Source organism: Adiantum capillus-veneris, chromosome 21 (assembly GCF_014529385.1).
Source record: "Adiantum capillus-veneris isolate H3 chromosome 21, ASM1452938v2, whole genome shotgun sequence".
Classification (NCBI taxonomy): Eukaryota; Viridiplantae; Streptophyta; class Polypodiopsida; order Polypodiales; family Pteridaceae; genus Adiantum; species Adiantum capillus-veneris.
In genome coordinates this window covers 99,513,084-99,535,442 of record NC_140951.1, presented here as the reverse complement: position 1 = coordinate 99,535,442, position 22,359 = coordinate 99,513,084, and the positions used below count along the sequence as shown (strand labels likewise).

Genomic DNA, 22,359 nt, shown 5'->3' with positions numbered 1-22,359 from the left:
GATTGCAAGCTAGCGAGCAACGAACACACCCGGTTTGAAGCTCCCTATGGGGTGGCTGACAAATTTCAAAAGGGCTTTCCGAATTCAGAGGGCCTTCGTTACAAAATGCACTTTAAGGGCCCTATGAGAAGGCGCTCTAAAGATGGGTTCAGACGAAGTGACGACAAGGAGTGTGCAGAAACCATGGCACACAACCATTGGAGAGAAACGAAAACAAAGGTTTCGGACCCACCTCAAAGATGGGTGAACCCCCCCGGGAAGGCGCATATTTTTGCCTGCCTTTTTAGCGAGAAGGAAGCTCGAACACTTTTCATCCTCTACAAGGTCATTCCCAACCAATCAGCTATAGATCACTGAGCTCTACCGCCAGCTCTTGTGAACACGCAGGGCACAACTAGTGTCAAGATAGTGTTTAGTCAGCGCATCCTGAACCCAATCTAAGCTTCTCAACCGGACAATGCTTTGAGCGGCTCATGTATGTGGTTTTAGTACTTTCACCAGCAAGCCTCTTACTTAAAAGGCCTGCTTTTGCAAAAGCGATTTCATGTGCTTTATGGGCAGGTGCATTACCTTGCATATAAAACCCCTCCATTAACTACTCTATAAACTTTGAGTGGCTCATGTATGTGGTTTTAGTACTTTCACTAGCAGACCTCTTACTTAAAAGGCCTGCTTTCGCAGAAGCGATTATATGTGCTTTATGGGTAGGTGCATTACCTTGCATATAAAACCCCTCCATTAATTAGTCTTAGGGCCGGTTCAGACTAGGTGGCGGAAGAGAAATGCACAGGGACGTCAATGCTCCATGGTGAAATTTGGTTGGTTGGAGTTGATCACTCTTTTGTGGGGCCCTCCATTTTTCTTCCGACCCAACCCCCCCCCCCCCCTTCGCTTTTTCACCGTTCCTCCTCCATACTGTTCACACTAGGCGACGACAAATTTGCACACATGTGTTTCTTCCGGGGGGGTTCAGTCTTAACCCAGCCTTAGCAAGACTCATAAAAAATGGAGCCTTAGCAAGACTCATAAAAAATGGATGGGAGGGCAGTTTGTGAAATGTAGAAAGGAGACAAGCTACTTGCTTGTCCTAATGCATTCAAGCTTATCCTTAAGACATTTTACCATTGAAAATATCAAGGGAGCCCATGGGAATAGGGGGCTTTAAGAAAATCCGCTATGGTGTCTTTTACCTGCCATCTACTGGCCCTCACTACAATACACAATAAGCTTTTCCGCATCTCGAAGTGCAGTCGGAGTTCTTCGTCTTCTTTCAGGCCCTGCATGCAAGGGTTTCTTTTCTCTTTTGACCTTGCGAGGCGAAATTCACAAAGCTAAGCGCCCAAATTGAATCCAGAACTTCAGAAGAGGGGGCAGCTACATCGGCCCTTTCCATTTCTCTCTTCTTTGCAATTCTTGCACTAGATTGAATGGCGCTTAGTGGGTTGCAGAAGATTAGAAGCAAGTACATTCCCCAGCTGCCACCTGCCTTGCAGGTAAGAACTCGAGAAGCTCACCTACTTTGCTCAGGGGCTCTCCATCATTTTGCATATAGCGCCTTCTATGCATTTTGCAATCTAGGATCCCGGTCATGTGCTTTTGCATCCAGTAAATGATTTACCCCATCACTTTTTTCCACCTCCTGAACTCTACTTGTGTCAGGGATCCCGAGTTCATCTACTTCGAGGTGATCCTACGACAGCAGCAGACCCCTCTGATGCATTGGCAATCAGCAGAACTTTTCCTCATACTTATGGACAACCCCTGGTGCAATTGTTGCGAGACGAGACAAATGGACAGTCTTTAGCAAAGCTCAGGTTAAACATTTCTTTTTTGTTGCCCGTGTTTGCAGTTTGGCTGGTACATTTTCAATGCTCCTGTATGTAGGATAGTCGCTCACTTCTTTTATGTGGCAAAGCTAGAGTGGTTATCTACTCAGAAACTTTGGTATGCGGCCAACGTTTTCTGGACCTGGATGCGCTTCAGAACATGTGATTTGTTGATGAACATGGTTATGTTGTGCTACCTTTGTAGGATTGCTACTGTAATGTACGATGAGATTCCGAGGTCGTCACGGGTTTGTTTTTTATGACCACTGTCAAAGCTTGGGGTGTTTTTTGGTTGTCGATCTTCAACCTTGTGAAGCTTTTAGTGGATCTCAACTCTTCGAACTAGTAGAGGGTACAGGTACAAGCAATTTTGTGCAGATGGAGGAGGGCCACCTGTTTGGAGAGGCACTGAATTAATGTTCCTCCTGAGAACGAGCCCCTCATCTTCTCTTGTCCAAATCTAAGAAATGTCCAGTGATTGACCTTGTTTAACAACAGCATGGCCAATGAGGAGGGTAGAATGTGAAAGGGAGGATGGAAGAGGGGTCGAATGGGGGTGCCGGGGGGGAGGGTTTAGGGAAGGAGGGAGGGTTTTTCTCATGAAATTTTTTTTTGACATGTTTTTACTGTGGTTATAGAGTTGGACTTGTATTTTGTGGGCGGCAGTCTCCTGGCGGTCACAACATAATTTCAGGCCTGTATGATGCTTTGAAATCGCACAATCCTGATAGCACTCTACTCGGCTTTGTCGGTAAGTTAACATGTTTTGCTTAACAAGAACTTTTTTTAATCAGGCATCTGCTGTGCACAGGTTGTCATGAGCATGTACAAGTTCTAATCTAGAAAAAGAGTTCTTAATAATAATTGCATAAACTTCAAATTTCTAGCATTTGGCAGGGTTCTTTGACACTTTCTCTGCTGATGGCAGGGGGCACGGAGGGACTTTTCGCACAGCAGACCTTGGAGATAACAGAAGCTGAGCTAGCACCTTACCGCAATCAAGGTTAGTTTTTCCTAAGTGTCCAGAAGAATGCCCACAATCAGATCCACGCATGCCTTTCATGTTTCTCACTGACTTGCTCAATGTCATTGATCTGTAATTGGGCATATGTGACTTAGTAGCTAGGTTAGAAATGCAGGTGGCTATGATTTGTTGGGCCGGACGAAAGATCAAATTAGATCTGTGCAGCAGGTGAATGATGCTAGAGCAGCATGCGAAACCCTGAAACTTGATGGACTAGTTCTAGTTGGTGGTAAGTATGCCTGACATAGTACTATCCGTCCAGATGATTGTTATTTGTTGAGTGCATTTTCATGTTGTAACTTATTGATTCTCTGGTGTCGCTTTGAAGGCTGCACAAGTAATGCAGATGCAGCACAGCTTGCTGAAACGTTTGCTGCCTCAGGCTGTCAAACTAAGGTCTGAACTAAGAAGCCTGTTTGTGATAAGAGTTTTACTTTACTGGATTACATGATAGTTGAAGTAACCTCTTGAGTCAATCTGTTGTAGGTCATTGGAGTACCTGTAACTCTCAATGGCGACTTGAAAAATCAGTTTGTGGAAACTGACGTTGGATTTGATACAGTTTGCAAGGTACTTTGGGTAACCTTATGATGTGATATGGCTGTTGGTGCCTTGTGTTTTTGTGCATCTGCCAGAGACCGAGGTCAGATATAAGATATAGTGTCGTGTCAAGCAGCCAGACTTACTGAACTGCTTGTCTCTGTAAAGTTCTCTAGTTGTAGCTTTTTCCATTGGTGGATGGACTGCGATATTCACTTGCCGGACTTTCCACGGTGAAGTAGCAGCCGGCACCCTTCTGCTCTTGTTTCTGGCAAGCATCAGTGATGGAGATCAAGGGCCATAGCAGACAGGCTGTGTGAGTGAATGAGGTCAGAGCAGAAGCTGTTTTATTCTGGAGCCGTTTCTGTTCTCTAGGAGATCGCTGTGAACTGGTTCTGCGTGAACAATTAAATCTTTTCGTGCAAGGGAGTCGTGTAAGCAGTCTTTTCTCAGTACTTGTCTCCTTGATGTAAGGCAATGACTGCCGTAGGCTTGACGTTGTGTGTTCAGTCTTGATTCATTCAAATGGCTTCATTCCGTTGAGAGACTTTGATCTTGACAAGTCTAATATAGAGACATTTGGGAATGTGAATATGTTCGCTCACATCATGTAGTTCATTTGTGATGATGATATTTGGTAGCTGCCTTATGAAAGGCTGCCATTGAGACTTGAAAGCATGACTCTTCTTGGTAATGAGTTGCTATCCTCTCAAGTTTGACAAAAGCTACTGCAGGTCTTCACAATTTTAAAAGGAGAGCGTTTTCTAAGTGTGAGGAAATCTTCTATGTTGGACCGCAGGTTATACATCAATAACTTCTGAATGTCTTTTGTGTCGTCTGCAGGTCAACTCCCAGTTGATTAGTAATATATGCACGGATGCATTATCTGCAGAGAAGGTTATTTGTGTAAAGCATTTCTATTTCCTTGATGCACACACATATAAAGCTGCTTGTTCTGATCTGATCTTGTGATTCTGATTTGCAGTACTACTACTTTATTCGATTGATGGGAAGAAAGGCTTCACATGTTGCACTGGAGTGTGCACTTCAGTCCCAACCAAATATGGTTAGTTGCATGTTTGCCCTTGTTCTTCACGTTTTTGCCTTGGGAGTCTGTTTGTACATCTGAGCATACCATAGATATTGTCTCTGTCCAACCTAGTATGTCCATCTTTGATGAATAGGAATGTTTTGAGTTGGTGTGAGTTGCTGTTTTGGTGGCATGTAAAATGATGCAAACGTGCCAATGGGGTGTGTGAGCGAGAAAGAATCTGCCCCTGTTGAACCTGGTGCTTCAAAACCTTTGCGCAAGAAGTCTCAAGCTCGGCATAAGAAGGCAACGGATAAGCATCGACATGACTTATTGTTGAAGGAGGATGACTGGGTGCTTCCACGGTTTGAGAAGTGTACGCGTATGTCGCACGTGTCAATGCAAAGAACTTTCCGATACACTGTGTGCGAGCCACAAATGGCTCCAAGCACACAACAAGCCTAAACTAGTAAGCTCAAAGATGACGATGGTGTGCCACTCACCGCTCTACGCTTGTTGTCGTGGAGGATCTCCGCCGCGAAGAAGAGGGAGACGTTGCTATGCCGCGCTCAACCGCCTCACCGCTGTCGTGCCGCCGCAATGCTCGATCACGCACACTCTCTCTCTCTCTCTCATGCATACACACACACACAAGGAGATGAAGAAGAAGAAGATGGAGATAGAGCAAGAGCACTCTTCGATTGCATAAATGAGAGTGAGTGAATTTTAAGTTTAGTTGACTTTTATATGAGCTCGTCCCATTCACACTTGGGCGTCCATGCTTAGCCAACTAATCCCTTGAATGTTCGAGTTAGAGTGCGTCTCTCATCGGCGATCACTTTTACCCTTTTCCTATTGGACCGACAAGCCCGGTACCTGACTCTACCAAATAAATAATATAGCGTCCGTCGTAGGTGATAGGAATGTGCGTGAGAGTTAACATGCCCCCCTTCCTGATGTAGATTCTGTCCTCGGAAGCTATTGAGTGCAAGCTCGTTCGTTGAGGTGGAAGAGCATTTGAGATGAATATCCTTGGCCTTCTTTAGTCTCACTGCAAAATCAAACAACATTGGCACAGTAATTGCATTCTCATATACAATTAAAAAGCATATGCAGTTTTAGGCAGATAAATTGATTGGTAGCATAATTCTAAACCATTTGTCAGCAATAAACATTAAATTTCAATATAATCAAACGCATAAACAGTTGTAAAGATAAAAAATTAAACAAGTATGGGGTCGTTAATTTAACGGTCGAAAGACACTAAAGATCGACTATTGATATCATGGGTAAGCTTCTTAATTTTCTCTGGTCAATTAAGTTGTTTAATCGTGAGAGTCAAGTATTTCATGTTCGAGGGCTGACTATAGGCTATACCTAGAAGACCTTGTAGTTAAGCTACGATAAAAGGAATTTCTCATGAAATCATCGCTTGAGTGATTACCTTTTCTTTGACTTCCCAAAGTCTTTTCACAGCGATTCAATTTTGATGTGTGTGCTTACTTTTTATGTCTTGGGTTTTTTGCTTTTCAAGGAAAGACGCACACACTGGGAACCTCTAGGGCTCTAGTACCATAGGCGATATATGTGAGTGGAGTACCAAATCAAGCTGAGATTTCTCTTCCAGCTTAAGATTTTACATTGTGGCACTTTGATTTTTTTTTTTTCGTTTTCAACATTTTAATTTTGTAACTTTGGGGGGTCATATAATGCTGTTAGTATGTTACCCTCCCCAGGCTCATCACACTAGTAAACTCCCTTTATAATACTTAAGCTAAAGGTCAATAGGGACTAAACCCACTAGAAAGTCCTAGTATATTGCACACAATGCTGCTTAAATCGGATTAAGAACCTAAGTAACCATAGATTATTAGGAAGGCATTCCCCATGGTATTAAGAGAAGATCTCTAACACCTAACTTGGTCAAACTAGCTTAGTCAAACTGCTTGATTTTTAAACCTACACAAGTGATTATGACAAAAAATTACATTGAATTTAATGTTTGATACTAAGCAAATGCACTGAATACTATGCTACCAATCACAATTAAAGCAAACAAACATGGATGCAAAAAAGATAAGGGACATGCTAATGGACAAGAACTACCTGTTTGTGTTGATGCTTGATTTGAAAAGTGGATGAGAGAAAGATTCCATGAAGGTCCAAATCCTAATCACAGTAACATGTTCTGTACACACGAGGAAACACAAAGAATATCTCTAGGAGGCACATCAGTGGGAAGAAAGAACTTTGCTAATCACTAAGCTCTAAAACAGAAACACTACTATCGTACTAATTCTACCTACCCTCCATCACTCGAGTGATGAGGATCAAAGGTGTTTTATGACATAGGTTTCTGTTTCGGTGTACTGGATGCGAATGTGTAGGTGTGAGTCAATGTTTTGACTTTTATTGTGCACAGTTGTTTGCTAATTGCTCTTGCTCTTTACTATTTTTGTTTTTTGTGAGTATAAGGCTTTATATATACATTTCCTAAGATTGGGAGATTGAGAGGTTAGGGAGGAAGGTTGAAAGGAGAGTGAGTGAATGATGACTGTCAGCAAACACTTCCCCCTTCCTTGGGTAGATCATACCGTTTGAAATGTGCTCGTCACCCTTTGAAACCAATTGTTCTAGTTGGTAATCGGTGAGGATTTTTGTCAGTAGTTTTCTATTACCTTAGGTGCCTCGTAGAGTTGCAAGGGTGGTAAGGTACTCTCCCAGGATCGAACTTGAAGTGGTTAATCAGGTGATTCTTGAACACTGGAAGGTGTGGATTACTTTGTAGCTTCATGGAGGTCCACTATTGTAGGTGGAGGCTGTGGAGAAGCTTTTACCTCTATGGATGTATCACATGAGGAGTTAGAAGATTCATGCGACTCCGGCGTGCCTTCTCAAAACGTAAGAGCACCCAATCATCCTCCTTCAATTTCAAGTCGCGACGATGGCGATCCGCTGCCTTTTTCTGTCGTTCTTGAGACTCCTGCAAAGTCTCTCGAACCTTGGCAAAAGCCGTATCCAAATCTCGCGAATATTCATCCGCTTCAAATATCTAATCTTTCGTGCTCAGGAAGGATGGAACCTTCGCAGCACTTTCAACAATCTCACATGGCGTCTTCCCCGTCGAAGAGTGTATCGTGTTATTGTAGGCAAATTCCACCAAAGGTAAGTTCTTTTCCCATTGAGTCTTCTGATCCGAGATACAAGACTTCAATAAATCTAAAATCACCGAATTGGCAATCTCAAATTGCCCATCAGTCTACAAGTGGAACGATGACGAGAACTGCAACTGCGTGCCAATGTTCTCCCAAATTTCCTTCCAAAACAAACCCATAAATCTGGGGTCTCTATCGGAGACAATCGTCTCAGACGCTCCATGTAATCGGAAAATTATCGTGATCATTCTGTGTTCTCGGGAGATCAAAAATGAAATCCATTTCAATACTTCCCCAGGGGCGGGTGGGTATGGGTAAAAGGGTGTAACAATCTTTGTGTCTTATGCCTGTCAAATGTCGACCGACGACCCAAATATCCCGGGAAGTAAGTGCCTTTCTTCTGCTTTTTGCCTTTCTTTTGCACATGGAAAAGTTGAGCAATCCGTGCATCAACCACGTTCTCCAGTTCCTTCTCCGTATATTTCTTGGAGGCAGAAGGTTTCTTGAGAGCAGGTTTCGGGAGTGGTGTTGTGGTTCTTTGCCACTCCATCTGTACCTCTTCCAAAGAGGTCTGGTTCATATATTTTGCCATCTTCGGGTCCTTGGCAAAACTGAGCATCATCTTCGTTGCATCGCCGATCAATTGACGACGCGTCATCTCTCTTTGCTCCGCGTGAGTAGGCCAAGGCGGGCCATACTCCGTGCCGGAATCTTCGTTGTGATCCCTGCCTCTGCATCTCCAGATGCAGAGGGAGTCGACTGATCCTTGCGTGAAGCCATAGGTGCCGTGGAAAAAAAATTGGGGATCGGATTTCCCGTAGAAGAGAAATCGGTCGTGCTCCGATACCACTGTAACAAACTTGGACACTCCAAGTCAAGAATCAACTGCGACAACACCAAATAACCGCTTCAAAGCAAGTCACAGATCACAATAGATGTACACTGGCCCGACGGAGTTCCGTGCCTAGAGATATTGGCCCCAAAGACTGATGCCCCTTTCGGTATTTCTTTTTATATTAATCAATTTGAAGTACAAGAGAGTGGCTAGGGTTTCACTCTCAGACTCTGTGTCGAGATGCTCTGAGAAGTGAGGCCCTCACCACTAATTTAAAGGTTACAAGGGACGCCCAAAAGCAGAGCCCCAAAAGCTTCAAATCAAAAGCAATTGCTCTCTCTCTCTCTCTCTCTCACAGAGAGTCAAAACTTGAAAGCAAAAGCATTCTCTCTCTTTCTCATTAGGTAGAGAAAAAGAAAAATTTGTGTCGCTCATCTTTCTATAAAAGAATTTAAAAGCCTCCGCGATTTCCGGAAATTAGGGTTTTTGGCAAAAATTAGGGTTTGCAAGAATTTTAGGGTTTTTGGCAGAAATTAGGGTTTCTGTTGTTCGTAGCCATGTCAACACTTTGTGACAGAAGTCCGTACCGTATAGCCTGCCACGTCATCATGTCAACGCAATTTTCAAAAATCTGCCACGTCATCAGTTTGTGTAAGTCTTTTGTGTGTGTGTGAGAGTCAAGCTTTATTTGAATCCTTTATGACACTTGGGGCCCCATCGGACGGGGTCCCCATAAGCTGGTAGGACCTCTTCTTCTGTTACCCATTCTTCTAAGGGTTTAGGCCCCTCGGCCGACATCTGCAAGTTGGCTCCCTTCTTCAGGGCTTTGACACGTCAGCAGTTTGTGACACACCCTCACCCAAAAGATTGTCATAGAATGAGCCTTCTGCACATATTTAAAGGCCCTTGGCCTTGAAAAGGAGTTACATGAAAAACTTAAACCTCAAAAGTAGCTGTTTAAAAGCTGGCGCTGAAAATCAGCCAGCGTAAATCACGAAAATCAGTACAGGTTGCCACATCAGCAAGATAGCGTAGTTCCGTGCAGATTGCCATGTCAGCAAGTGAGTGCAGATTGCGGAAATCCGTACAGCAGCTGCTACGTCATCAAGTTTCCACATTAGAGTTTCAGTATGTGTGTGTGGTCCTGCTTTATTTAAATGTCTTTAGGTCAATTGGGCCCCAGTGGATGGGGTCCCATAAGTTGGTGGGAACTTCTTCCACTTCTTCTTCTTCTTCACTTAGGGTTTAGGCCCCTCGGTTGGGATCTGAAGGCTGGCTCCGTTCTTCAGTGACTTGACACGTCAGCAGTTTGTGCATCCCCTTGCTTGAAAGAAAGTAATCGTCTGCGATTATAGCATATCTGCAAAACAACTTAAGTTAGCTAAAAAAAAATAAAATTTCCGAGGGTCATTCCGTGGAACAATCCGAGGGAGAATCAGCTTTCTCATTCCAAATCTGAGCTCTTGATTTCCTGGGTCGCTGGCTTTAGAATCTCATTCAATAAGGAGTCTCATTCCAAATTGGAGCTCTTGATATCTTGGGTTGTTGGTTTCCCAAAAATATCTCATCCAATAAGGAGTCTCATTTCAGATCGAAACTCTTGATTGAAGTGCGCATGCGAGAGCGTGTGTGTGTGCGCAACAATGGAGAAGAGAGAAGAAGAGAGGAGACAGGTTTGGATGGACTCCAAACGCAATATGTAGGGTTATGAGCCCTTATTGTTTTATGTATAATGAATGGTCAGTGTTAGTTCCCGGTTAGTCTCAGGCCCCCCAACACTTGAGCACGGCACATTGGGCTTTACCACCCCAACAACTTCCCACTTAAAGGACAATGTGTCTTTAAGCTGGGGTGACAATGTTTATATACATACAATACAGGTAGACAATGACCATGATCATCTACCAGTGCCCGACAATGTGCAAACCGCTGTGAAGGTAAGCCTTTTGTTAGAAGATCAGCAGGATTCTCAGTGGTGTGAATCTTGGCAAGTTGCAATCGCTCGTCCTTAAGCACCTCAGGAATGAAGTGATACTTCACATCCACATGCTTTGTCTTTGCATGAAACACTGGATTCATCATTCTTTGTTAATTGTATAGCACTTTGGCTATCTCAATGTAACACAGGCATCTCAACATTGATTTCCAAGTCTCCCACAAGCCGACCAAGCCATATAGCTTTCTTGCAAGCTTCTGAAGCTGCAACATATGCAGCCTCTGTAGTAGACAAGGTAACACAATCTTGCAAACGAGATTGCCATGAAACTGCACCTCCAGTGAATTCAAAAACATAGCCTGAAGTGGACATTCTCTTGTCCAAGTCTCCTGCATAATTTGCATCCGTGTAACCGATTACACATGCTTCCTTTCTTCCAAAGCAAATGCACACGTCTTTTGTACCATTGAAATATCACATAACCCCTTTCACTGCCTCCCAATGTTTCTTGCCTGGATTTGACATATATCTGCTAACAACTCCCACTGCAAAAGCAATATCAGGCTGTGTAGCTGTAAGTGCAGCGGAAGTGAATGTTGAGCTTTGCTCAAGATGAGTGCTCCGAACTGTGCTCAAGGGTTCCTTTTACTTACGAAAGGGAGAGCCTTCCGTTCCTTTAATGAGAGAGTGCAAATGATCGCAAACAAAGCGGAAGACATTGTGAATGAAGGTTTCTGAGACTGAGAGATAGAGAGAGAAGTTAATACGACACCAGAATGTTGTGAAACCCTCCTCCAAGGGCCCCTCTCTCGATGGCGAGAGAAGTCTATGCTATTGATTGCACAATTTGATACAAAGGTGCTGATGCAAGTTCTTGATGCTATGATGCAATGAGGATCTAAGTCAGAGATGACGGCGATGACGAGGACGACGGCTGGCTGGAAAACGTTGTCTTTAGAGGCTAGAGACGCGGCTGAATCTGGCTGAAAACGCTAGTGCACCTGGCTGTAAAAATGCTGAAGTATCTGGCTGTAAAAACGCTGATGCTGGCTGCTCTTATCTGCTGAAAAACGCTGAGACAAAGCTGTGTAAAAACGCTGATTCGCAGATCTTGGAAAACGCTGGTACAAGGTGTGCAAAACGCTGATTTGCAGATCTTGGAAACGCTGGTACAAGCTGATTTGCAAACACTGAAATGCAGAGGAATCTTGGCGCTTGTAGAAAATGCCGTTCTTGCTGAGGAGAAATCTAGAGGGCCTGCTGTAGATTCTACCTGTGCTCTCTTGGTTTCTTCTGCTCTACTGAGTGACTGCCAGGTTTCTTTTATATCAACTTAGCAAAATTGCCCTACCGAGTTTCCCAACAAAGTCACTTATTAATAATAAGTGTAAAATGGCTAAAATAGGAAAAATAAGTTCTGTGTATTGTAAAATGCTCCTGATGGCTACTGACTGTAATGTTGATGATCATGCTGTGTGCAACCAGAGGATATGCAACTACTTTAAGTACCTAGACATGCACGGCCTGCGAACAGACTCACAAAGGTACCAGAACACTTCTTAAGCCGAACTAAACCCTAGACATGAAGTAGCTTGTCCACCTGCACATAGGGTTAGATGTGCACGTGACAGTAGCAATCATAGCATACATCAAACTCCCTACTGCAGATGAATAAGGCACTTGTGCCATTTCAACCTTTTCCTCTTGAGACTTAAGGCAATCATTTTTAGAAAGTTTCACATACGGAGGCAATGGAGTACTCAATGCCTTTCCCCTCTCCATATTGAAACGCTTGAGCACTTTAGCAATGTACTCAGATTGAGACAAATAGACCAATTTCTTGCATCTGTCTCGCTTAATGCGCATGCCAAGGATATTTTTGGGCTTCACATTTGAGTATATGAGTAAGTGACTAGGGGGCCATTCACACTTGGGCCCCCTCACTTATAAGTCTTTTTAACTTATAAGTTAATAAGTACAAGGCACTTAGGCCTTTATTCCCTAACAATGATACCACTAGTCACTTACTCATATACTCAAATGTGAAGCCCAAAAAGAAAATAGCGTGACTTTTCCCAATCTTCTACGATTTCTCTCTCTCTCACGTTTTTCTCTGCGCAAGCTTCTTCTGCGCCACTCTCCCCTTCTCCTTCACTCTCATTGCATAGGACAGCAAGTGGGCTCTCTCTCCTGCTCCCCCACACATGGTATCAGAGCTTTAGGGTTTCCAAGAGAGCCATTTTTGCAACATAGATCAGAATCCTGTTCTTGCTCGCTGCGGGAAGGATATTCAACCGTTTTCGATCAACTCTGTCGCGAAGGGATCCTCTCACCGTGTAGAATCGACCTCCGGTGACAGTTTCCCCAAAATTAGGGTTTCAAAAACTGGCGAACAGCAGCCTATTTCTGCTGAAATTGACCAATTTCGGGGTCAATTTGATGCAATTTCATTAGGGCAAGTCTCACAGGTCAATCTTACAGGTGTTTCCACCAACGAGGTTCTGAAAATTCAGCAAAACAGGTGTTTACAGGTCTGATTTTTGCCCTAAAACAGGGAATTTCAGCAAGCAAATGATGTATACACCTTGTGGAAACCTTTGGTAAGGGTTTGGCAGTGAATGTACGCTGTTTTGAGGTGATTTCGCGTGAAACTTGCTCGCTGTTTTTCTGTAACAGCAAGTTGTTTTTTGCCCGATTGCGCACATTTGGGCGTGTTTAGGTCGGCAAAACAGGGTTTCAGTGTTTGCAATCACTCAGAATGGCTTCTAGCAGTGAAAGTGGCAATTTGTTGCACATTCGCTAGCTTGAAGGTGCCCATAACTTTGCTATATGGAAGAAGCAATGTTATAATGTGATGTTGCAGAAGAAACAGGCGAAACCTATTAAGTTACAGGGTGTGAAACCGGTTGATATGGAGGTTGAATAATGGGAAGAAGTGGACGAGTTGGCTCGCTCCACGATCATGCTTTCGGTGTCTGACAATTTACTCTTCAATGTAGAGAATGAACAGACAGCATGGGGCATGTGGAAGCGTTTAGACGAGTTGTGTGCACAGCAGAGTGCTGCCAGTAAAGTGTATTGGCTTAAGAAGCTTATGGATCTCCGCATGAAGGAGGGCACGCACATGTCAGTGCACCTCAATGAATTCAATTCTATTTTCAGCCAATTGACAGAGCTGAAATTCACGATTGATGAGGAGTTCAAAGCTACTTTTCTGCTATGCACATTGCCCGAGAGTTGGATGTATTCCGGACAGCTCTTAGTAACTCAAGTGCGTCACTTAAGTATGCAGATGTAGAGAGTTCTCTCTTGATGGAAGAGATGAACAGGAAGAACACCACAGGTGGGTCTTCTAATGCATTGCACTTGAGAGGCAGGTCTCAACAGAGGGAGAAATCTGACAGTAAGGACAGGGCATGCAGCAAATCTCGTAGGAAAGATGTTGTGTGTCATCATTGTGGAAAGAAAGGGCATTATAAACGGGAATGCTATGAGTGGAAGAAAGAGAAGAACAAGGGTGCAAAGGACAAGGGAAATGCCAAGAAGAGCACTGTGTTGATTGAGGAAATCAATGTTGCTAGTAGTTGTGACAGTGACAGCAGCACTGATGTACTCAATGCCTCTTCTGTGGATGCACATACCCTTGCTATGGGTTCTGATGTGGACATGCATACTTGGATTCTTGATTCAAGTGCCTCCTTTCATGTAACACCTCATAGGGATTGGTTTACACAGTACTCAGGTGAGGTGCAGGGCACTGTTTATTTGGGAGATAACTATGCATGTGACATTGCAGGTATTGGCAGTGTCCAGTTTTCCTTTGCTGATGGTATGACTTTTGTTTTGCACAAAGTGCGCCATGTGCCACAACTCAAGAAGAGTTTGATTAGTACAGGGCAGCTAGATGATGCAGGCTATCACACCACTTTTGGTGATAGCAAGTGGAAAATTTGTGAAGGGGCCCGGATTGTAGCCAAGGGTTGTAAATCGAACACTTTGTATCCTTTGCATGTATCTAGTGTGCGTGACCATGTTGTCGCCGTAACCGAGCAGCCAAGTGTTTCTTTGTGGCATGGCCGGTTGGGACACATGAGTAAAAGAGGAATGGAAACTTTGTCTCGTTGTGGTTATTTGCCGTGTTTGAGGTATGCTGATTTTTCTCATTGTGAGCACTGCATTTATGGTAAGCACAGTCAAACACCGCACAAAAGGTCTCTTTCTTTGAAGTCTGACAGGTTAGACTTAGTGCATTCCGATGTATGTGAAATGCCACAGTTGTCCTTAGGGGGAAAGAAATATTTTGTCTCGTTTATCGATGATGCTACACGTAAGGTGTGGGTGTATCCAATACGTGCTAAAAGCGATGTTTTGGATACTTTCAAGAAGTTTCTTGCGTTTGTTGAGAATCAAACTGACAAGAAGCTTAGGTCTTTGCGCTCAGACAATGGGGGGGAGTATGTATCAAAAGCATTTATTGACTTTTGTGCTACTAAAGGTATTAAAAGAGAGCTCACGGCTCCTTTTAATCCCTCTCACAATGGAGTTGCAGAGATGTTGAACCGGACTATCCAAGAGAAAGTTCGGAGTATGCTGTCACATGCTGCATTACCTCATGGTTTTTGGGCAGAAGCTGTGCAAACAGCTATTCACTTGATTAATCGCTCACCTAGCAAGGCTTTGGGTGGAAAGGTGCCTGAGGAGGTGTGGTCTGGCAAGCCACCCTCATATGCACATTTAAGAGTGTTTGGTTGTGAGGCTTATGTTCACATCCGGAGTGAACTGCGCACCAAACTAGAACCAAAGTCTCATAAATGCATTTTCCTAGGATATGGTGAGGATGGTGAAATGGGGTATAGATTATGGGATCCCGCATTACGGAAAATCATACGCAGCAATGATGTCATCTTCAATGAGGATTGCATGCACAAACAGCCCACAAAGGTCGAGGAAGTGCGCCGGGTTGTTTTTCGTGAAGATGTTACATATGGACAGCCAAGAAGGCCCAATGTGCAACAGCCTTTACATGCTGAAAATGCTGCTGAAAATCAGCCATTAGCTGCTGAAAATCAGCCCCAACAAGTTGCCATTGATGCACCACAGGTAGGGGAACAGGTTGATGCTCCTAGACCGCCCGTTGTTGCGATGCAACCGGCTGAACAGCCTGCTGTTTTTGATGGTTTACAGGCTGAAAATCCACCTGTTATGGATCATTGGGTGCGTAGGTCTACTCGGGTGACAAGGCTCCTCGATAGATATGAACCGTCTTTGGACTATGTCATGCTTACTGATTGTGGTGAGCCGTCTTGCTATAAAGAGGCTATGCAACGGGAAGACAGTAAGAAATGGTTCAAAGCAATGGTTTCGGAAATGCAGTCTTTGGAGAAAAACCATACATGGGACTTGGTTGATTTGCCTAAAGGGCATAAGGCTCTGCCATGTAAATGGGTTTACAAGACCAAGGTCACATCTGATGCTTCTTCTAAGTACAAGGCACGTTTGGTTGCTAAAGGGTACAAGCAAAAGCATGGTGTTGATTTTGATGAGATTTTTTCTCCTGTTGTAAAGCTTGCCACATTACGTCTTGTTTTAGGCCTGGTTGCTTCTGAAGATATGGAGTTAAAGCAAATGGATGTCAAAACAGCGTTTTTGCATGGCGATTTGCTTGAGATGATCTATATGATGCAGCCAGAAGGTTTTGTGTCAAAAGGGCAAGAGAAGAAAGTATGTAGACTCTTGAAGAGCTTGTATGGTTTGAAACAGTCTCCCCGTGCATGGTATCACAAGTTTGATACATTCATGAGGTCTCAAGGATACAAAAGAAGTAATTCTGATCACTGTTTGTATATCAAAACGGCAAGTGATGGATCTCTTCTATTGCTGATTTTGTATGTTGATGACATGCTTATTGCGGGTAAAAATGTCACGGAGTTGGATGCATTACAACAAAGCTTAAAGAATCGCTTTGACATGAAGGATCTTGGTAATGCTAATCATATTTTGGGCATGCGTATCTCTCGAGATAGACTCAACAGGCGTCTGTATCTATCTCAACGAGATTATGTTAATAAGGTGCTACATCGTTTTCATATGGATGGGGGAAAGGCACTTGGTACTCCGCTGCCTCCATATGTAAAACTGACTGCACATGACTGCCCAAACACAGATGATATGCGGGCTGAAATGGCCAAGATTCCTTATGCATCAGCCGTTGGCAGTTTGATGTATGCTATGGTTGCTACACGTCCGGACATTGCATTTGCGGTGGGAGTGGTAAGCAGGTACATGAGCAATCCTGGCAAAAAGCATTGGGAAGCAGTGAAGTGTATCTTGAGATACTTGAAAGGCACTAAAGACTTGTGCATTTGTTTTGGGAAGAGTGAGACATCTGTGCATGGCTTTACAGATGCAGATTTTGCTGGACATCCAGATTGCAGGAAGTCTACCTCTGGATATGTGTTTACATTCACAGGAGGTGCAGTTTCTTGGATTTCTAGACTGCAAAAATGTGTTGCTTTGTCTACCACTGAGGCTGAGTATGTGGCTGCCACTGAGGCATGCAAAGAAGCTTTGTGGCTCATGCGTTTGGTAGAAGAGCTTGGCATTAAGTCACCGGTTCCTGTGCTACACTGTGATAGTCAGAGTGCTATTATGCTTGCAAGGAATCCTGTTTTTCATGCCAAGACAAAGCACATAGAGGTGAAGTATCATTTTATCAGGAGTGTGCTTGATGACAAGTGCATTACACTTGTCAAGGTGCACACAGATGACAATCCTGCAGATCTTTTGACCAAGAGTCTTCCAGCAAAGCGGTCTGCATATTGCCGTCAGATGATGGGTGTTGGATGAGTAAGTGCATGATCAGCTGATGTATCATAGTTAGTTGATTCTTTGATCTCCCAAGGTACATTGCCTTTAGGTGGGAGGTTGTTAGGGAATAAAGGCCTAAGTGCCTTGTACTTATTAACTTATAAGTTAAAAAGACTTATAAGTGAGGGGGCCCAAGTGTGAATGGCCCCCTAGTCACTTACTCATATACTCAAATGTGAAGCCCAAAAAGAAAATAGCGTGACTTTTCCCAATCTTCTACGATTTCTCTCTCTCTCACGTTTTTCTCTGCGCAAGCTTCTTCTGCGCCACTCTCCCCTTCTCCTTCACTCTCATTGCATAGGACAGCAAGTGGGCTCTCTCTCCTGCTCCCCCACAGGATATGACTTGCTTCACCCATGTCTTTCATTTCAAAGTTTGCATGTAACTCTGACTTCAAGGGTGAAATCTCATCCCTGCATTGCCTGGCAATTAACATATCATCCACATAAAGGACCAAAATCAACAAACTACCATCTTTAGCTCGCTTAGTGTAGAGGCAATGGTCCATATCGCTACGTTTGTAGCCTTGAGAGAGCATGAACGTGTAGTATCTACGATACCACTCCCTTGATGACTGTTTTAAACCATAAAGAGTCATTTCTAACCGCCACACCAAGTCTTCATTGCCCTTCTCAAGAAAACCTTATGGTTGCTGTCACGAGAACGTGGCAACTGCTAACCTTAGTTGTTGGTTTGTTTCCAATGATTTTTGTTTAGTTTTTGAGACCCTCTTTTTGAAGTTGCAAATGGTCGGACATTGTATGGCCAATGTTAACGGTAGTTTCACCCGCAAACGGAAAGTTGGTCGGCACTGGAACTCGTAAAGTAAAAGGATGTCTAGGCTCAGTTCAAGATCATGTAGGTATCCCCGTCGCACTTAGCAAGTTGGTGGATACTAGGAAGTGAACCAATAAAGGCATAGAGTCAAGGTGGGATCACCAACAAAAAGTATCCGATAGTTGGGCCACATTGCACTTTTGGATGCGGTCCCAATGAGGATAGATGGTCAGCAGACCAGTGGGAGCCCAACGGAAGCATCTCCTAAAATTTAGGGAACTGCTATTTTGGGCTATGAAATGTGTTCGCGTCATTAACATCAGCATGACAAGGGGAACATTTTATTACTCTGCTGCAAAGTCAATTGATGCACCAGTTGAGAGATTTTTAAGCGGGAAGCCCAATGCGGGGAAATTGCATGTATGAGTGCCAAGTGGCACTTTTTGGCCAATTTACCAAGTCTGGGAGAAGAGAACTCGTAACTGACTCTTTGGAGCAGTTTTGGAGGCTGATAACTCTGATTTTCTGTCATTTCTCTCCATTTTTGAGCTTCCCATGACTTTATCTAGGACCAAGGAGCTCATTTCAGCATTGGAAGGCATCAGATGTGTGTTTACAGGGCTGTTTTGCTTTCAGCGATACGCAGGTTTTGGCAGCCATGGAAATCTTCTCCTTTTTGCATCTATTTGTTCACAGATGCATTATAGGTCAAGCGTAGCAGAGGGGGCGCTCGATTTATGCTTGGGAATGCTTCATTGAGAACCCGTCACAGGTTAAGAGCTATGGAGTGCTTGCTTTCCTCTCTATGTACAGTGTGGTGCTAGGAGTGATGACCACCTGCACACTACACACTGCTCTCTCCCCCCCCTATGTTATGTGATGCCCCACAAGAGGGCTCTTCATTTGACTGATGTACAGCTGTGTGGTTTCATGCTTTTGTGCTGAGGCAAGAGCCTCCTTGAGCAGGAACATGGGTAGCTAATTGCTGCTCCAAAGCAGGCATCGGTGAGTGTCAAAACCTCATTGTACATGTGCTTTTTCAGCGTTGTGTATGCGCGGTAATTTGACAGTTTTTCAGCCATACGGACGCCAGAACCATTGGGAATAGTGCCCCATTGGCAGAGGACAGTTAGGGGACTGTTTGGGGCTGAAAACAGGGCAAAAACCAGTAAATACAGCATGCTGAATTTACTGTTTTTGGTCACGAATCAGAGGGTGTATGCCAGTGGAAGAGAGTTCCAGTAGGGGATTTGGTTTCGCGCAAGTTTTGGGGCTGTTATGTTGCTGAAATTTGGCCAAAACAAGTGGTATCTAGCTTGATACAGATAAAGGATTCCCAGGGCTCTTCTTTGGTATCTAGCTTGATACAGATAAAGAAATACCAAAAGGGTCGCCAATTTTGGGGCCTACAGGTTGTCGGCGTCTGCTCGGAGCATTCTAGCTTCCGAGCCGTGTTTGTGCATAAGTGTTAAGTCCTGTTGTAGGTTCCCTTTGCACGTTCTCTCTATGTGTGTCTGAAGTAAAGAATTTCAGGTGAAAGCCAAAGCCGACCGCCCCACGGGTTGGTTTTAGCTGCTGCATATAAACTTCTTCTTGAAGATCACCATGCAAGAACGACGTCTTGACATCCATCTGGTCAAGTTCCATGTCCTCTTTAGCAACCAACGTAAGTACACACCTCAGAGTAGTCATCTTGACAACCAGAGAAAAGATCTTATCAAAGTCAATACCCTGTTGCTACTGCTTAAATCCACAAGTCGTGCCTTGTACTTGGTTTATTATCATGAGGTGTAATTTTCTGCTTATACACCCAATTACATGGTAATGCCTTTTTACCTTTAGGCAACAGAACCAACTTCCAAGTTTGATTTTTATGCAACGAGTCCATTTCTGATTGCATAGCTTTCTCCCACTTTGCCTTGTCATTCATTGACATGGCTTTCTTATAGCAGGAAGGCTCTCCGTAATTTGTCAATATAATGTAGTGCAATGAGGGAGTAAAGCTATCAGGAGGCCTTGAAACTCTTGTAGACCTAATAACTGCTTGAGTCGGTTGTCCCTCAGCAACATCTTGTTGTGGAGAACTTCATCTTCTTGGAAGATAACTCTCCTGACCTCCACTGTATGCACAGGCTTCTTATGCATCTTTTTTTCATTAAAGTCTTCATTAAAGTATACGTCATTGCTGCGAACTATCTATTTAGATTCAAGATCCCATAACAAAAATCCCATCTCGCTAGGATTTCCATAGCCAAGAAATATGCATTTCTTTGACTTAAGAGCCAACTTGCTTCAAAACTCCTTTGGAACATGGCAATACGCTTCACAGCCAAAGACTCTAAGATGCTTGTAAGAAGGTGGCTTCCAGATCAAAGCTCTTCAATTACCTTCTCATCTATCTTCATGTGACCCTTTTTGTGACAATGATAGCACTCAATGTCTTTTCGGCCGTGTGATTTACTACGAGATTTTCCCCTTTGATTCTGCTTGCCCTTTTCCTGTGATCAACCACGAACAATGAGAGCATTGCTAGTACCACGAGAAGCATCAAGATTCTTCCTGCTAACCTCTTCAGTAAACAAACTACCCTCAACATCAGCACGTGTTAAACCATCAGGAGGCGCTGAGTTACTTATGGTTGTGAGAAAAGTATCCCAACTTTGTGGCAACGTAACTAGCAAGAACATTGCTTTGACCGAATAGTCGAAATTGACTCCTTGTGTAGAAAGCGGACTGAAAATTATGTTGAACTCATTGAGATGGTTGCACATGGGTGTGCCTTTATCCATCTTCAAATCAACTAACTTTTCAGGCGATAAACCTGTGATGCTGTACCTCGCTTCTCATATAAGTCACATAACTTCTTCCTCATCTCATAGCTAGTCTTTTCCTTGTTCACATTGAAGTACACATTCTTTGACAAAGTAAGCATGATGGTGGACCAGGCAAGCTCATCCAACTCTTGCCAATCATACTCTGTTAGGTGCAGCGGAATGAATGTTGTATTTTCTCAAGATTAGTGATCTTTACTGCTCAAGGTTCCTTTTAGTTCTTAGGGAAAGAGAGAGCTTTCCGTCTTATGGAGAATGCTATGATCACGAACAAAGTGAGTGGATATTGTGCGTGCAAGTGAATGAGACTGAGAGAAGGAGAGAGAAGAGATACGACACCGAGGGGTTTGTAAAACCCTCCTCCGAAGGCCCCACTCTCGTCGGCGAGAGTGGTCTACTTGATTGCACAAATGCGTACAATGCAAATGCAATGGATTGATGCAATGGAACTATGCCGATGACGACGACGACGGTGACGGTGACGACTTGGCTGAAATCTGAGATCTTCTAGATGCTGAGTTTCTTGGACTGTTTTGGGGCTGAATTGGTCTACTTCTATCTGCTGTCAAAAGGGGGTAACTGCTGCGGTCCTGAGAGGTCTTAGGGCTAATTCACATGGCTGAAATTCCCTGTTTTGACGAGGAAATTAGGGCTGAACAAAACGCTGGAAAACAGGGGTCAAGGCTGCGTTTTTGAAGAAGCTGCCTTGGCTGAAAACGCTGGCTTGTTGCGGTTCTAAGGGCTGAAATCTTTGCCGTGTTTAGGTGCTGCAAACCTGGCTGAAAACGCTGCCACTCATGGTCCAAAAACGCTGCCCAGGTTGATCCAAAAACGCTGGAAAGGCTGGTTATCAACGATCCCAAAAACGCTGGCTGAATTGGATTGCTGGCTGGCGTTAGTAATTCTTGAGGGACTGCTGCCAGGGAGGTCTGGAAACGCCAGGCTTGAGGGGGGAGGGATGGCGATGTTGATCCTAGAAACGCCAAGGTAAGGGAGGTTATGGCGATGGTCTACTGCGGCGGGGGGGTACTGCTGAGAAGTTGCTTGTTGAGCGGGAAGCTCCTGCTGCCTCTTCTGCTGTGGAGTGCTAGCTTTGGGTTGCTTATATATTAACTTAGCAAAATTGCCCTACCTACTTTTGTAGGAAAGTCACTTAAAAATAATAAGTGAAAATCCCAATAAATAGGAAAATAGGCTAAATGCACTGGAAATTCCCCTAATTGATGCTAATGGATTCTGATGGGAATTCCGATGATCATGTTGTGTGCAACCGGAGGATATGCATCTATGCTAAGTGACTGGGCATGCACGGTCTACGAATAGACTCACAAAAGTGCCAGATCACTGCTATTCTAGACTTGATTGAACTGACGGGAACCCTGTTGTGGTGTAGCTTGTCCACGGACACATAGGGTTGGGATGTGTCACGTGACATACTCATCCATATCCTCAAGCTTTATCCCCTTCATCTTTATCAGCCGAATCTGCTTCTTTTGTTCTAAGACATTGTAAATATGTCCTTTTTAAAAGGGGAAGTT

The 22,359-nt window shown here is 43.9% G+C and overlaps 1 protein-coding gene across 1 annotated transcript in view; it reads left to right on the top strand.

The window, feature by feature from the left end:
• The first annotated feature begins 1,173 nt into the window (after positions 1-1,173).
• Positions 1,174-22,359, top strand: part of LOC147431415 (pyrophosphate--fructose 6-phosphate 1-phosphotransferase subunit alpha-like) — a 47,427-nt gene continuing 26,241 nt past the window's right edge. The window contains exons 1-9 of the mRNA XM_086494031.1: positions 1,174-1,493; positions 1,660-1,814; positions 2,465-2,577; positions 2,755-2,829; positions 2,966-3,079; positions 3,179-3,246; positions 3,337-3,420; positions 4,234-4,287; positions 4,376-4,456. Coding sequence (XP_086350157.1) covers positions 1,428-1,493; positions 1,660-1,814; positions 2,465-2,577; positions 2,755-2,829; positions 2,966-3,079; positions 3,179-3,246; positions 3,337-3,420; positions 4,234-4,287; positions 4,376-4,456 — 810 coding nt within the window. The 5' untranslated portion in view covers positions 1,174-1,427. The remainder of the gene's footprint in view (positions 1,494-1,659; positions 1,815-2,464; positions 2,578-2,754; positions 2,830-2,965; positions 3,080-3,178; positions 3,247-3,336; positions 3,421-4,233; positions 4,288-4,375; positions 4,457-22,359) is intronic.